At 46.9% G+C, this 15,804-nt stretch overlaps 1 protein-coding gene across 2 annotated transcripts in view; it reads right to left on the reverse strand.

Annotated features, from left to right (window-relative positions):
* Nucleotides 1–11,497: 11,497 nt before the first annotated feature.
* LRRC38 (leucine rich repeat containing 38) overlaps nucleotides 11,498–15,804 on the reverse strand; it is a 39,516-nt gene continuing 35,209 nt past the window's right edge. For both annotated transcript variants that reach the window (XM_086342491.1, XM_086342490.1), the window contains one exon: nucleotides 11,498–13,093. Coding sequence is in view for 1 of the 2 variants with exons in the window: in XM_086342490.1 (XP_086198616.1) it covers nucleotides 12,840–13,093 (254 nt within the window). In the remaining variant the exon portion in view is untranslated. The remainder of the gene's footprint in view (nucleotides 13,094–15,804) is intronic.

Raw genomic sequence — 15,804 nt, forward strand, 5'->3', positions numbered from 1 at the left:
AGGGTACACAAGCAAGCAAACAAAACCCAAGGAGCCCACACATGATTGCTGTGAAGAGAATCAAACAGGGTGTAGCCTCAAAAAAATTCACAACCTCCAAGTTGAGGATTGTGTTTTATTTGTGGGGATCGTTAGGACTTCCAGCCTGGGAAGCAGTCCGTGTCCTATATGAAAAAGTACTAAATTCCTTAACTTGAGATATCTGGTTTTCATTTACTTTTTACCTAGAACTAGAGAGGAGTGGGGGTTGACAATGAGTCAGATGGTAGCTTGAGGGGCTTGGAAGCTCTGCTATTTCAATGCTCCAACAATATTTCTTCCAAATACTCTGTTAGGACCATAATCTTTTGATATTCAGACTACAGTTGTTGCAAAGCTTCTATAGAGCCTGGCTGCTCCCCCTGCCTCTTTGGAGCAATTCTCTCAGGGTTACTTGAGATGCAGCTTCCCAGGCTGGAAGTCCTAAAAATCCCCATCAAATAAAACATCATTCTCAACTTTGAGGTTGTGAATATTTTTTAAGGCTACACCCTGTTTCATTCTCTTCACAGCAGTCATGTGTGGGCTTCTCGGTTTTGTTTGTTTGCTTGTGTACCCTTTCCTCCTCTCTGAATTGTTAATGGCAAGAGCAAGGTCCTTGCTTGCCTTGTAGGCCCAGGGCTTGGCAGAAATCTGATAAATATCTGTGAAGAAGATGGATAAGAAGGATGGGTGCGAAGAACTGACTCATTGGAAAAGGCCCTGGTGCTGGGAAAGACTGAAGGCAGGAGGAGAAGGGGATGACAGAGAATGAGATAATTGGTTAGCATCACTGACTCGATGGACATGAGTTTGAGTAAGCTCTGGGAGTTGGTGATGAACAGGGAAGCCTGGCCTGCTGCAGTCCATGGGGTCGCAGAGAGTCGGACATGACTGAGCAACTGAACTGAACTATGTATAGGAAGATGCAAGAGTCTAAACTCACCGACTAACTGTTCCTTTGATACACCCCACAGTTATCTGGGACCAGTATCCTGCATTTTCACATCACAAGTTTCCTCAGGGCTCACCTTAGGCTGCAGGGAATGGCTGCAAGATACCAAGTATTCTTTTCCTCCCTGAGTGCCCTCAGGGCTCACTGGTTCAACTGATGATGATTTTGACATCCTTTATGTACTGATATGGCAGGAAATATTGCTTTTCTCAAGGGTGACAAGGCATTAGAGGGTGACAGATGAGGTTTTCTTCAGCTGGGATAGGCAGAAAGACCTTTGTGAGACAGTGACCTTTGAGATGAGGCTTAAATGCCAAGGAGAAGCAGAGGTCTAGAGGAAGAGCACTTTGGGCTGAGGGGAGAGCCCTTGATTGAAGGGGTGCCCAGGGGCTGAAAGGAGTGAGTGATGAGGACGGTGCTGGGTAGGGGAGCAGTCAGCAAACTCCGGGACCACTCACTGCAGCATCATACAATTTGAGGGCCTGCTGGTTACCCTCCCAGTACTCAGGCGAAGTGTGAACACCCTGATACTCATAAACCAGTAAGTTTTATTACTCTGCTATTTCAGTGCTCCAACAATACTTCTTCCAAATACTCTGTTAGGACCATATCAGTGGTTGTAGGTCAAGTGCAATAAGCTGGCATGAACCCCAGCCTGCTCCTGCCTACTCCCTCTCTTGGACTCCCTTAAGGTAGACCACATGGTGTGAACCTCTTCAGATGGGAGAGTGTGCGTTTTCCCCTGTTCGTGCTACAATTGAGGTCTCCCGTCTGCCAAACTGGTCAAAGATCGGTGCTTAGTGAAGGTGACCCACTGGCTCTGACTTTGTATGGAGCATCTCTGGGGACAGAGAATTCCATAGTGCAAACTCAGAGTCCCCTGGTAGGGATATCTTGTCTCTGCATTTCTTGCCTTCCCAAGTGGCTCTCAGGGTATGGAGAGTCCAGGGCTCCCCCTAGTCTCAGCAGAACCTGCAGCCTCCCCCATAAATTAGGAAGGATGTCTGTATCCATGTCCCACCCTAGCTACCTCTGGCTCAGAAGCTAGCTAATGGCCATGGCTGCAGGTAGGGGCAGCCCTGCCCAGGGAATCTATTTGTTCTTGTTGATAAACTGGAGTGAAAACCTGAGGGAGGAAGCCAGAGAGGTGGGGAAATTGGGAAGTTCTTAGGGGGTCTGGTTCTAAGCCTGGCCTAGGGTCTAATCTAACCTAATCCTATGGAGGGGGGTTGTCCCCACATCTGTGGGAAACACCCCACGGATGTAAATGAGGGAATGGCAGTCTGAGATCATACACCTGGACAGGGCAGAGATGGTGTGGGGAGGTGAAAAGTGAAGTATTTCCTGTGATATCAGTAAACAAAGGATGTCATAGTCATCATCAGCTATCACAGCCCTTCAGTGTGAACCAGTGAGCCCTAGGGGCACTCAGAAAGGAGAATACCTGCACCCTAGCAGACATCAGATTACAGCCATTCCCTACTCTGAGCCCCAAGGAGCTAAGAATGTGAAAAACCAGGATACTGTCCCCTTAGCTGAGTTGGATATGAAGGGAATGATTTCAGTGGGCCCAGACTCTTGCATCTTCCCATGCATAGAAACGCCCTAAATTCCTTAACTTGATATATTTGGTTTTCTTTAATTAATAATCACCTTTTGACCTTCAACAGGTTTCCCTGATAGCTCAGTTGGTAAAGAATCTGCTTGCAATGCAGAAGACCCCAGTTCAATTCCTGGGTTGGGAAGATCCTCTGGAGAAGGAATAGGCTACCCACTCCAGTATCCTGGCCTGGAGAATTTCATAGACTGTGTAGTCCATGGGATCACAAAGAATCGGGCATGACTGAATGACTTTCCCTTTGATGTTCAGACTACCTCCCCTTTGTTGCGAAATTTCTATATAACCTGACTCCTCCCCTTGCCTCTTTGGAGTAGTTCTCTCAGAGGTACTTGAGATGTTGCCTCCCAGACAAGAAGTCCTAAAATTCCTACCAAATAAAACATAACTCTCAAACTTTTAGATTGTGACTATTTTTTAAGTTGACAGAGGGGTCCCCAAGGAGCCACGGTATGGCTGGTGGAGGCCATGCTACCCAGGGCAAGTGTGAACCCTCAGCAGAAATGACGGATGCTTGCTGGAAGCAAGTTCATGCTGGATTTCAAGCCTGAGAGAGACTCCCCATTCCCATAAATATGTAGTGTCTATAGAGCGGGGGTGGGGTATCATTGCTGCCATCAGGCAGGCAGGATCTACCAGAACAACATAGTCTGAGTATTGATGTGGCCTCATTTGTATTCCTGATGAGTGGACCCCAGAGATATGCATGCAAAACTGGCCTCTGACATTTATGCAGACTCGAGCCCCAGATGCAGCTGGGTTTGATAGGCCACTGGCAGTGGGGCTGGGCACTGATTACAACATGTAGAAATGAGAACTGAGCTCCTATGATTACCCGCTGGGGTTGTCAGACTGCTGGCTCTTGGGGCCTGTTATCTGATGCTGGGATTCAAGCTCTGGTCTTGATCTCTGGTCTTGATCTCTTGAAATGGCACCCTTTTCTACGGATGCCCAAGGATTCTGGAGAAGGAGGGAAGGGACCAACCTTTGGTCGGGGTGGGGCATCCCTCCCATTGTTTCATTGTGTTCTTTCTCATCAATTCTGCCAACAAGTCAGTGTTTCTCTAGGACTTGAGGCTCCCAGAGGGTCCCTGGCACAGCCCAAGGCATGAGCTATGGGCACAGGCCTTCGCTCCACTGGAGGCTGACCCTCCACCCCTAAGGGCTCCTTTTGAGGCTGACTGATATCTGATTGCTTCATTCCAATTATGAATACATAATCAAAGGCTTGGATAGGGATGGTGGGTCTGTACTGGGAAAAACAGTCCCAACTCAGGCACCAAAGGCTCCAGAGAACAGCTGAGCTCATAACTAACCGCCCTGTGCATGGGAGTGAGGTTTCACCAGAAAAGCACATTGTATTTTTCCCAAGGCCAAAATATAATGACTCATTTACTCCCTGGAAAGGTATGTTTTCAGAAAACAGATCACGTTTGCAAACAGCAGAGAACCCTGTTTATTTTTATTTCTAAAAATTATTTGATATGAAAAACAATGTAAAGTTTGGATGTGTGTTTATTAGCTTGGAGTCTTAAAGAATAAGGCTACCTTGTTGGTTGCCAAAAGATAAAATGCACAGATGTCTGCTTTGGGGCAGTTTAGTGAGAACAGACCATTTGCAAATAATAAATCACTAATCTTCAAGGCCACTAGAGATCACTTAAAAAAATTTAATGGCAGAGGCCCAAGGCTCAGGGTCTGAGGTTGGCCAGTTGGTGGTGGTGGGATGTTAAGGTAACAGAGTCTTGATGTGTTCTGGGGTCCAGTTAAATGTAATAAAGGTGGAAAAACCATCTACCTCCAGCCACTGACATACCTAAAGTTTAGGCCTATAACACTGGTGTGGAGAAGAGAAAGAAGAGGAGGAGGGGAAGCAGAGGGGGAGGTTCAGGATGAAGAGGAAGAGGGGAAGCAATGGAGAAGGGAAGGGAAAACATGAATATTCAACGCAAACCTCTCCATCACTGGCGATAGCAATCAGTGTGTGTGCCCTTTTTAGCCTTTCTGTATAAAGGCTCCTGTGGACCAGCCGAATAAGGAAGAAACAGCATGTGTGCTCAGTCGCTCAGTTGTGTCCAACTTTTGTGACCCCATGGACTCTAGCCTGCCAGGCTCCACTGTCCATGGAATTTTCCAGGCAAGAATACTGGTGTGGGTTGCCATTTCCTACTCCAGGGGATCTTCCCGACTCAGGGATAGAACCCACATCTCTTGCGTCTCCTGCATCGGCAGGCAGATTCTTTACCACTAATGCCACCTGGGAAGCCCTTGGGAAGAAGCAGTGTCCAGTCCTAGGGCCATGGCCAGGGTGAGTGTCTGCCCTTCTGTCTCTGCTGTGGTACCCAGGCTTACCTGTAACATCTGTGAAGCCTGGACAAGAATACAAATATGCTCCACACACCCATACCTACACATTCATAAGTCATAAAGAAAGATAAACTGCTAAGGCAACACTCCACCCAGCTATCTTGACAAAAATACCTTCTTAATGACTTGGAAGGTGTTTAAATGATGATTCTTGAATTCTTGGAAATTTGGTCAGAGCTGCTGCTGCTGCTGCTAAGTCGCTTCAGTCGTGTCTGACTCTGTGCGACTCCATAGACAGCAGCCCACTAGGCTCCTCTGTCCCTGGGATTCCCCAGGCAAGGGTGCTAGAGTGGGTTGCCATTGCCTTCTCTGTTGATCAGAGCACCTGCTGCCAAATCCTACTCCATCCGAATATGCAAATGTGGGGAGAGCTGAGCCATCTAAGACCTCTCCCTTTTTCTTCCCAGCCCCTGCTCCATCTTGACCTCCTAGGTCTTGTATACCTATACTGGATGCCCCAGCCTGAACATCCAGCCTCTGTTCACATGCCCTGCCAACATTCACTGCCTGGCCTTCAGTCCACCCTGTAGGAGGAATGCTTGGAAGGATCCACCGGCCCCCTTCCCCCCACCCCTGCCCTCAAGCTCAGAGTCATTTGTCCAGGGAATTTTGGTGTCTTGAGAATATGCTAGATGAGGGCACTGGTTCTGGGTGGATGTATGTATGCCCTGGCTCCTCTGTCCATGGAATTTACCAGGCAAGAATACTGGAGTGGTTGTCATTTCCTTCTCCAGGGAATCTTCCCAATGCAGGGATTGAAACTGCCTCTCCTGCATTGGCAGGTGGATTCTTTACTGCTGAGTCAGCAGGGAAGTCCTATACTTGTGGTATCCACTATCTTTACAATAAGATGAAATCATTTGTGATGTTGCTGGAATCCTCTGGTCATTAGATCTTAAGGGGAGCAAGGTGGTAAGACAAGATATTTTGGTGGTTTTGACTCTCACAAATGGGTCTGCGATGTTGAATTTGAAGCTCAAAATAAACTCATCCTGGGTGCACCCAGAAAATGCAGGCTGCTTTTCCTGAAGTACAGCATACAGCCTCTAGAAATGTGCGACTCTGTGCTGTCCCTGCCAGGCCAGCTCCTGCTGACCTGAGACAAGAATGCAGTTGGGTGTAGAGAGGGTACGCAGTGATCACAGCATCCTTTGACAAATCCTACTCCATCACTTATCAACTATGTCCAATCGGCTAATTTATTCACAGGACCAAATCCGATCTCTCAATGACCACATGGAGGCAATGAATCCACAAAGGAGAAATGACAATGGTACCTAACTATGATGATTTATTTTATGTGTCAAGTTGGCTGGGCCCTGGTTCCCAGATGTGAGGTCAAACATTATTCTGGATGTTTCTATGAGAGTGTTTTTAAATGAAATTAACATTTCAATCAGTGGACTTTGAGGAAAGCAGATTGCCCACCATAATGTGGGTGGGCCTCGTCATATAAGTTGAAGGCCTTAATAGAACAAAAGACTAACCACCCCCAAGGAAGAGGGGATGTGCAGCAGATGACACCAAACTTGAACTGATACACTAGCTCTTCCCTGGATCTCCAGCCTTCTGCAGATGTGAACTTCTTAGCCTCCACAATCACACAAGCCAATTCCTTAAAATAAATCTGTTCATATATATGTGTGTCTGTGTATGTGTGTATATATATGTGTGTGTGTGTGTGTATATATATATATATGCATTCTATTGATTCTGTTTCTTTGGAGAACCCTGATGAATATACTGCCTTACAGGGGTGACTTGCACAAAGGCCTTAGTCCAGCATCTAGCCCAGAGAATGCTCTCAATACACATAAACTTTTAACCAAGAGCATAGCTTTGGAGTCCAATAGCCACAAATCTGTCCTGGCTCTGTTGTGTCCTATAATCTACCACCTTCCCTGAGCCTCGGTTTCCTCATCTATGAAATCGAGAAATGGAATATTTCCTGCCATATCAGTAAACAAAGGACATCACAGTCATCACTGATTGCAGCCACAGCCAATGGTGAGCTGGTGAACCCCAAGAGAACTCATATCAAAGGAATGATTTCAGTGAGCCCAGACTCTTGTATCTTCCCATAGATAGAACAGCGCTAAACTCCTTGAGATACCTGGCTTTCTTTAATTAAAATAATCATTTAACATTCAGACTACTTGCTCTTTGTTACAAAACTCATATATAATCTGGATCACCCCCTCGCTTCCTTGGAGCAGTTCTCAGGGTTACTTGAGATGCTGCCTACCAAGCTTGAAGTCCTAAAAATCCCCACTGAATAAAACATAACTCTCAACTTTTATAAGGCACATCCTTTTTCAATTAGTCTTGTACAGATGTGACAGTTGGACCATAAAGAAGGCTGAGTGCCAAAGAATTGATGCTTTTGGATTCTGGTGCTAGAGAAGACTTTTGAGAGTCCCTAGACTGTAAGGAGGTCAAAACAGTCAATCTGAAAGGAAATCAATCCTGAATATTCATTGGAAGGACTGATGCTATAGCTGAAGCTCCAATACTTTGGCCACCTGATGTGAAAAGCCAACTCATTGAAAAAGACCCTGAGGCTGGGAAAGATTGAAGGGAGGAGGAGAAGCGGGTGGCAGAGGATGAGATGGCTAGATTGTATCACCAACTCAGTGGACATGAATTTGAGCAAAGTGTGGAAGCAGTGGAGGACAGAGGAGCCTGGCGTGCTGCAGTCCATGGGATTGCAAAGAGTCAGACATGACTTAGCAACTGAACAACCATAAGCAGCTCACTCCTGGAGTTGCAAGGTGTTTTGGTAGCACTCAAGTTTGTAAAGTTTATAGTTCATGGTGCCTGGAATTCATTTATTTGCACTTTCACCCCATATGCATATTGGTTCTGTTCAAATGCTGGAGACACAAAAGAGCTTGAGTTCCTGCCCTTGGGGAGCTCATGCTTTAGTCCAGAAAGGTAGACAATAAACATGTACATAAATACGTGGGATAATTTCAGACCATAGTATGTGCTGTGCAAAAAACAATACAGGGTAATGTTGTCAACTTAAAAAAATGCACAACATGAGAACTGTGAGTCAAGTTTTACTTGGGAGCAAAACGAGGACTATAGCCCAGGAGACAGCATCCACATAGCCCTGAGAAACTGCTCCAAAAAGGTCAGTATATATGTGATTTTGGTGAAGAGGGAGTTCATGCAATGAAGCACATATTTTTTTGCAGAAGTTTTCTTCCAGTCGTGAGGAGCAGTCATCACCATGAAGAATTTTAGTGCTTTTCTAGACATGAGGAGATACAATAACTGAGCTCATAGAATCAGCTCCTGAAAATATCTATCCAAAAAACTCTTCTGCCAGTTTTTCCCAGAGCAGAGTGCCTCATTTCTGCTCTCCATCCTGAGCTCCTTTCAGGAGGTATTGAAAATCAGCAGCTGTGGTAGCATGTGATTTAATCCTTGTAGAGGTAGATGGCAAGGGCCACTTTGTAGTTGACAGTGTGTTGAAAGTGACTCTGAGGAGGTGGCATTTGAGACCCAAATGACACTTGTGGAGACTTGGGAGAGGGACATTCCTGGTGCAGAGGAGGCCCTCAACTGGTATGCAGAATTATCACTATTGCTAATAATATCTTGAGACATAACAGCGAGTCAGGGAGCACTAAATCATCGCCTACCGTTTGTGCAATGTCACTTCTCAAAAGGTGTTTCCCTAGTTGCGCTAAGCTCCTGGTCAGTGTGTTTCCCTGGGTTTGACCACAGACGTTCCTAGGTCCCCCATGGTGTCCCCAGTGCTTAAAGGGAACTTTATATCCAGGAAATGACTGCTTCAACAGGCATACTTTAAAATTCTTCTTCTTCTCTAGAATCATATTCTTTCCAAAACTCTGGGTTGCAGTTGGCAGAAATGATGGTTGATGGATACCCAGAAAGCCAGGGAGCTCTCCCCCACTCACCTGTTCATTCAGTATATGACCCCCGGCTTCTGTACTCTGCAGGGCTTTCATATTTGAGCAAACAACTGAGTCTGCTGACCACAATGAACCACTGGAGGTGGAATGAAGGAATAAAGTAGACTCATTAAGAGGGAACTCATCTACCAGTACCTATTACAACGAGGCTGTAATTCTGTTTCCACAGCTTGGGAGCACCACCTCCCTAGGATTCTGGGAGAAAAACACTATGACTTTGGTAGAGGTCCAGTTGGATTGGGCTACCAAGATTGCACAGTGGTAAAGAATCCACCTGCCAATGCAGGAGGTGCAGGTTCAATCCCTGGGTCAGGAAGACCCCCTGGAGAAGGAAATGGCAACCCACTCCAGTATTCTTGCCTGGGGAAAAAGTCCCATGAACCAAGAAGCCTGGTGGGCTACCCCTCCTGGGGTTGCAAAGAGTTGGAAAAAACAACTAAACAACAACAAAAATAACAGTTGGATCCAGGGCCTGCAGTTATGTCCCTGGTAGGATACTCCCAGGAGTGGGGATTGGAGATTGTGATGACAGCAAGTCTAAAACCACATAAGTCTCATCTGAGTCTGTGGCCAGGCTGGGGTGGTGCTGGTGATAAACTGTTTTGTGTCTCTAACTCCCATCCTCTGAGCCCTCAGCCCCCTCCTCCATGAACTTTTCTATCTTTCCTACAATGGCCAAATATCAGTGGAGTTCTCTCCCTTGATCAAAAACCATCTCCAGATACCTTCATTCACAGTAAGGTACAAGTGATGGCTGGAGCCTTTCAACAAGAATTCAAGCAGCATCTAATGGTTCAGGATGACCAGTGTGTTTGTCTATGTTTTCCCAATGGAAGCATTACCTGCACTGAGGGTGGAGCCCACAGATGTTGCTATTAACTCTAAGATGCTGGCACACTGCTCCACCTGTGCAGAGACTCTGAGAAGACAGCCCCTCAGAGCCAGGGGTCTCCTCCACTGGAGCCAACAATGCTGGTGGCTGAAAGGGTGACCAGGAGTCTCCTCAAGCATGAAGGAGAGAAAGAAGAGTAGGGACGGAGAGTGAAAGAGAAGGAAAGAGGGGATGAAGGGAGAGAGGCAAGGAGGTGGGAAGAGGAGGCAGGATTTAGTGCTCAAAGCAACCCAATCTGAGGTCCCCGGGTGATGGCTGATTTTATGCATCAATTTGTCTAGGTCATAAGGGACCCAAATATTTGGTTAAACATTATTTCCCGATGTGTCTGTGAGGGTATTTCTGGATGCAATTAGTACTTTAATCTGCAGACTGAGTAAACAGATCACCCCCTCCAAAGTGGGTGGGTAGCATCCAATCCATCAAGGGCCTGAATAGAACAAAAAGGTGGAGGAAAGAGGAATTTCTGTCTCTCTTTCTCTCCCTCTCTCTCTCTGCCTGTCTCCTTCTCCCTCGCCCTCTGCCTGACCACTTGATCTGAGTATTTCCCTGCCTTAAACTAGAACTTAACCTTTGGCTCTCCTGGTTCTCAGGCCTTTGGATTCAGACTAGAATCACATCACAAGCATTTTTCATGTCTCCAGCTGACTGGCTGCAGACCATGGGCCTTCTTGGTTTCTATAACTGCCTGAGCCAATTCCTTATAATCCAGACAGATGGACAGACAGACAGATAGATTTCCTATTGGTGCTGTTTCCCTGGAGAGTCCTGGCTAATTCACCCAATCATCCACTCTCGACTGTCTCCAAGTAGTCACTCTGTCATAAGACCTCATTTATTTCCTTCACAGCACTTATCACTACCTGCAATTACTGTTTTGTTTACTTGTTTGTTTTCTGTTTCACCCATAAGAGCATGAGGCCCAAGCCAGCAAGGGCTCTGTCTTCATCATGAAAGGCACACCCGCAGTGCCTGGGCCAGAACACTTAGCAAGCACTCAGTAATTCTCTGTGGAGGCAAAGATGCAAGGGAGCTTCCATATACATGCGTTAATATGTGGTATTTGTTTTTCTCTTTCTGACTTACTCCACTCTGTATGACAGAATCTGCATTCATCTACATCACTACAGATGACCCAATGGTATTCCTTTTTATGGCTGAGTAATATTCCATCGTAGGTACTGATGAGCCTATTTGCAGGGCAGGAATAGAGATGCAGAAGTGGAGCATGGACTTGTGGACACTGGGGGAAGGAGAGGGTGGGCCGCGTTGAGAGAGTAGCATCGACATATATACACTACCATGTGTGAAACAGACAGCTAGTGGGGAGCAGCTGGACAGCGCAGGGAGCCCAGCTCAGTGCTCTGTGATGACCTAGAGGGGGAGGATGGGGGTGCGGGTGGGAGGAAAGCTCAAGAGGGAGAGGCTGTATGTATCAGTCAGTCAGTTCGGCCGTTCAGTCGTGTCCGACTCTTTGCGACCCCATAGACTACAGCACACCAGCTGTCCCTGTCCATCACCAACTCCCAGAGCTCGCTCAAACTCATGTCCATCGAGTTGGTGATACGTATACACATAGCTGATTCATGTTGTTGTACAGCAGAAAACTACACAACATTGTAAAGCAATTACACTCCAATTTTAAAAAAATAAATGTCAGTAAAAACTAAAAGTGAAAAAAAAAATTCAAGGGGAGCAACAGAGAAAGAAACATAAGGAATATATTATGGGAAACAATGGAGAGATGATTCCCAGAAATATCCCAGGAGCTTCTCACCAGTCCCCTGTCTAAGTGTTAGTCCCCAGCAAGATCCGATGATGCTAACACCCATCACCTTGCATCAACCTGCTGGGTGTGTGACATCGTTTCATACCATCTCTGAATCAAAGCACTGCATTCCACATCCTGGAAAACACTGCCTGTCACAGCCTATGCTCCAAAGAAATGTCACACACACCCTAAGGCCACTGATGTAGGTTTTTCAGAAGCCAAGTCCCAGGGTTGGTTTTTTTTTTTTTTTTTTTAACATTTTGTTGGTCCAAGGTAACCTGCTTTTTGGAATCCTGGCCTCCAGGAAAGTTTATTGAAAGTTCTGGAGATGACAAGTCTGGAATGGTGCTGGCACAGAATGAACAGGTGATATTCAGTGGAGGTGGGACTCATGGTTGGGGGAGGTGTCAGGGCAAGTGGGAACCACCTGGCTGTATTTTAGAGGGAAGACTCTGAGCAGATCGCAAAGGTATGAATCAACTGTCCTTCCTTTATGAATTGCTACCTTTTAGGATCAGAGGAGGATATGACAACCCACTCCAGTATTCTTCCCTAGGAAATCCCATAGACAGTGGAGGCTGGTGGGCTACAGTCCACAGGGTCACAAAGAGTTGGACACGACCAAGTGTCTAAACAACAACAGTAATCTCAGGATAACCATCAGGGTTTGAGTTCTGTCAACAAAGTTTTCCTGACCCACTCACCAAAATAGAATGACAAACACCCTTTGTCCAGGTCTTAGCTTTTTCCTCAATGCCACTTTAACCAGACATGGGTTGTTCTCTGCAAAACATCTCAAGGTGGCCAAAGCCTATTTCAGGAACAGAAGTCCTGCTCCCAGGACTTGAATTCCAGTCCCCACCATCTGGGCTGCTGCCTCTGGGGATGAAGGAGAGGCTGCCTGGTCTCCCAGTCCAAGTAGGAGAAATGGATAGGACAAAGTCATCTTTGCAGGTCAGGCCTTCCAGTCTTCACATCCCCTACGCTGTTCTCAGCTGTCAGCTCCAAAGCCTGACTCAGCTGTCTTCGCCCAGCGCACACATCTCAAGCCACGAGGCAGGCTCTTCTCTGGGAATCCTTCCCTGGCTCCTCCACTCTGCGGATTCTAAACTCCAAGATCGGAGGTCTTACCAGATGCACCCAGGGGCCAGGCTTGAAGCATGCGCTCCTCTGGTCACTGATGGTCAGTTCTCCTCCCTTTCAGCATTTCCCTCTCTTCTCGGAGGGGAGCCACCAGCTGGGGTTCAGGAGAGTGAGGAAGGGTTGGGGGTGGCTCAGTCGTCCTCATCCTCATCTTCGTCCTCGGTGTCCTTGTTGGGGGCACACCTCTGGAAGCACTGCACCACGGTGGCCAGGAAGAAGCTGGAGATGATGGCAGCAATGGAGACGGCCACCCCGGAGAAGATGATGACAAACAGGTCTGTGAGTGAGAGGCTGAACTTGCACTCGCTGAAGCTGGCCTCCGACAGCTCGTGCAGGAATATCCTCCTGTTCTCCATGGGCAGGGAGCACTGGATTTCATCCAGGCCTGTGAAAAAGGCAGGAAGAATGAGAGAGAGGTTTAGACTGTGTCTCAGGATGGCCCAAAAGTCAGCAAGGTGAGTGCTGACCAAGTGCAAACCAGGCGCATCACCCAAACACAAAAGGGGGACAAAGCAGACTTGAATGCAATTTAGACTGTTTCAAAAGGCCTCACAGTAATCACATGGTAGAATCCAGAATGTGCTGGTCTCCCTCGACCTGCTTCAAGACACAGGTCCCCAACATCCAGGTCACGGACAGGTACCTCCTATCAGATCAGCAGCAATATAGGATTAGAAGTGAAGGGCACAATGAATATAATGCACTTGAATCACCCCCAAACCATCCATCCATCCCTTTGCCCACCCCCGCCCATCAGCCCATGGAAAAATTAGTCTTCCATGAAATCAGGCCCTATTGCCAAAAGGGTGGGAACCACCGCTTTAAGGCATGGCACTCTTGATTTTGAATCACTAAGAATGGTTGATGGAAGGGAATATCATCTTTTTAGGGTTTAGAAGCTCAGTAGACCCTAATCCAGATCTGATAATATCCAACCTTGCGGGTGGGACAGAGGCCGTGGGATGTATAGGGCCAATGCCAACCAATGATGGCACACTTAGTTTGTAGGGTAGCTTTCCAAGAAGAATGCCAGCCTCCTTTTCACTGCTATCCAGGCGAAACTGAACAATCAGTGAGGCATCACAGAGACTGCACTCACTACCCTAGAAGAGTAGTGGGGAAAATAAGCCTACATCCAAATGTGACCTTCAGTATATAGTTAGAAGCTGGGATGAAGTTCCTGTGTGCTTCAGAAGCACCTGAAGACTATACTGAAATTCAGATTCTCAGGCTCCACCTCTTGGAAAATCCAATTCAGCAGGTTTGGAGTGGGACCCTAGGCTCTGCATTTTTAATAACCATGAGATTCTGATGTTGCTGGTCCCCAAGGCACACTTGAGAAACATTATCTTCTCGTTGATGAGGAAGAGTGTGAGGGGTTTTGAGAGAGAGTTCCTGGGACACCTACCCCACTACAACCAGAGAAGTCCTTGCAATCTCTGTCTCTTATATTGGGTACCTTTAAGATCTCACTTGAAAAGTGAGATTAAAAAGAAGTTTTAATCTTGCTTGCTAATTTAAAAAGAAGTTTCAAACCCACAGGCCCCCCAAAATATTACACCTGGATATGTGCTAAGAAAGTGCTTCATCAGTTCAGTCACTCAGTCGTGTCTGACTCTTTGAGACCCCGTGGACTGCAACATGCCAGGCCTCCCTGTCCATCACCAACTCCTGGAGTTTACTCAAACTTATGTTCATTGAGTCAGTGTTGCCATCCAGCCATCTCATCCTCTCTCATCCCTTTCTCCTCCCACCTTCAATCTTTCCCAGCATCAGGTCTTTTCAAATGAGTCAGTTCTTCACATCAGGTGGCCAAAGTATTAGAGTTTCAGCTTCAACATCAGTCCTTCCAATGAATATTCAGGACTGATTTCCTTTAGGATGGACTGCATAGCAGCAACAATAAATGCAGTCTAGAGCTTACCAGGGGCTTCCCTGGTGGCTTAGACAGTAGAGAATCTGCCTGCAATGCGGGAGACCCAGGTTCTATCCTTGGGTTGGGAAGGTCCCCTGGAGAAGGAAATGGCAACCCATTCCAGTATTCTTGCCTAGAGGATTCCATGGACAGAGGAACCTGGTGAGTTACAGTCCATGGGGACACAGCCAGACATGACTGAGCGACTAACACACACACACACACACACACACACACACACACAAAGCTTACCATAGGCCAGGCACTGTTCTAAGCACCTCACATATAACAAATCATTTAATACTCACAACTCCATGAGACAGGCCCTGCCATCATCCCCATTTTAAAGATGAGGAAACAGGTTCAGAGAGGTAAAGTAACTTGTCCAAAGCAGGACAGCTGGTAAGCGGCCTAGCTTTAACTCAAATAATCTGTCTCCAGTATACCTGGCCTATAGCCACTATGCCTCCAAAAGGAACAGAAAAGGGATGTGGGGCTGGAAAAGATAGACAAGAAGACACGGGCCAGGGGGCACAGGAAGCCGATGCTGCCTTCCCATGATTGCCACCAAGAGGAATGGTGGCGACAGAAGTTGTCGGTCACCTGGGGGTGAGGGACACGTTTAGTGTAAGGGTTTATGACATTTTAGATACCTCTGGAGGACTGCTCCCCTATCAGTAAACTGTTCCTCCTGGGGTACCCATCTGCCATCAAGCAAAGTGGGAGGACAGCTAGAGAACTGCAGGTTGGTGAATTTTACCCCTTCCACTTACTTGTAGGAGCCTAAAGCTGAGACTTGTCTGGGACAAAGGACCATCTTTAGAAGGGGTGGTCAGTTAAGGTCTAAAGGATGAGAAGGAACCAGCCATGGAAGAAGAGTCCAGACAGAGAAGAAGGAAGCTGGTAAAGAACTCAAGACATGGGGAAAAGTTCACCTGGGGCTGCAGAGTGAGCCAAGGGGAATTTAGCAAGAGCTGGGGTAGGAGAGATGGACATGGGCTGAGCCCCCGAGAACCCGGGTCTCCAAATAAATACTATGAACTGAGGCCTACCTCCACCAGCAATCCTGTTATGGACTGGACTAAACCTCCCCACACCCCAGATTTATGTGTTGAAGCCCTAACATGACTATATTGGGACACCAGGTCCTTTAAGGTCTTTATGAAGGTAATTAAGGCTAA

Source organism: Bos grunniens, chromosome 16 (assembly GCF_055505025.1).
Source record: "Bos grunniens cultivar Pamir isolate PY7600 chromosome 16, Bosgru_T2T1.0, whole genome shotgun sequence".
Classification (NCBI taxonomy): domain Eukaryota; kingdom Metazoa; phylum Chordata; class Mammalia; order Artiodactyla; family Bovidae; genus Bos; species Bos grunniens.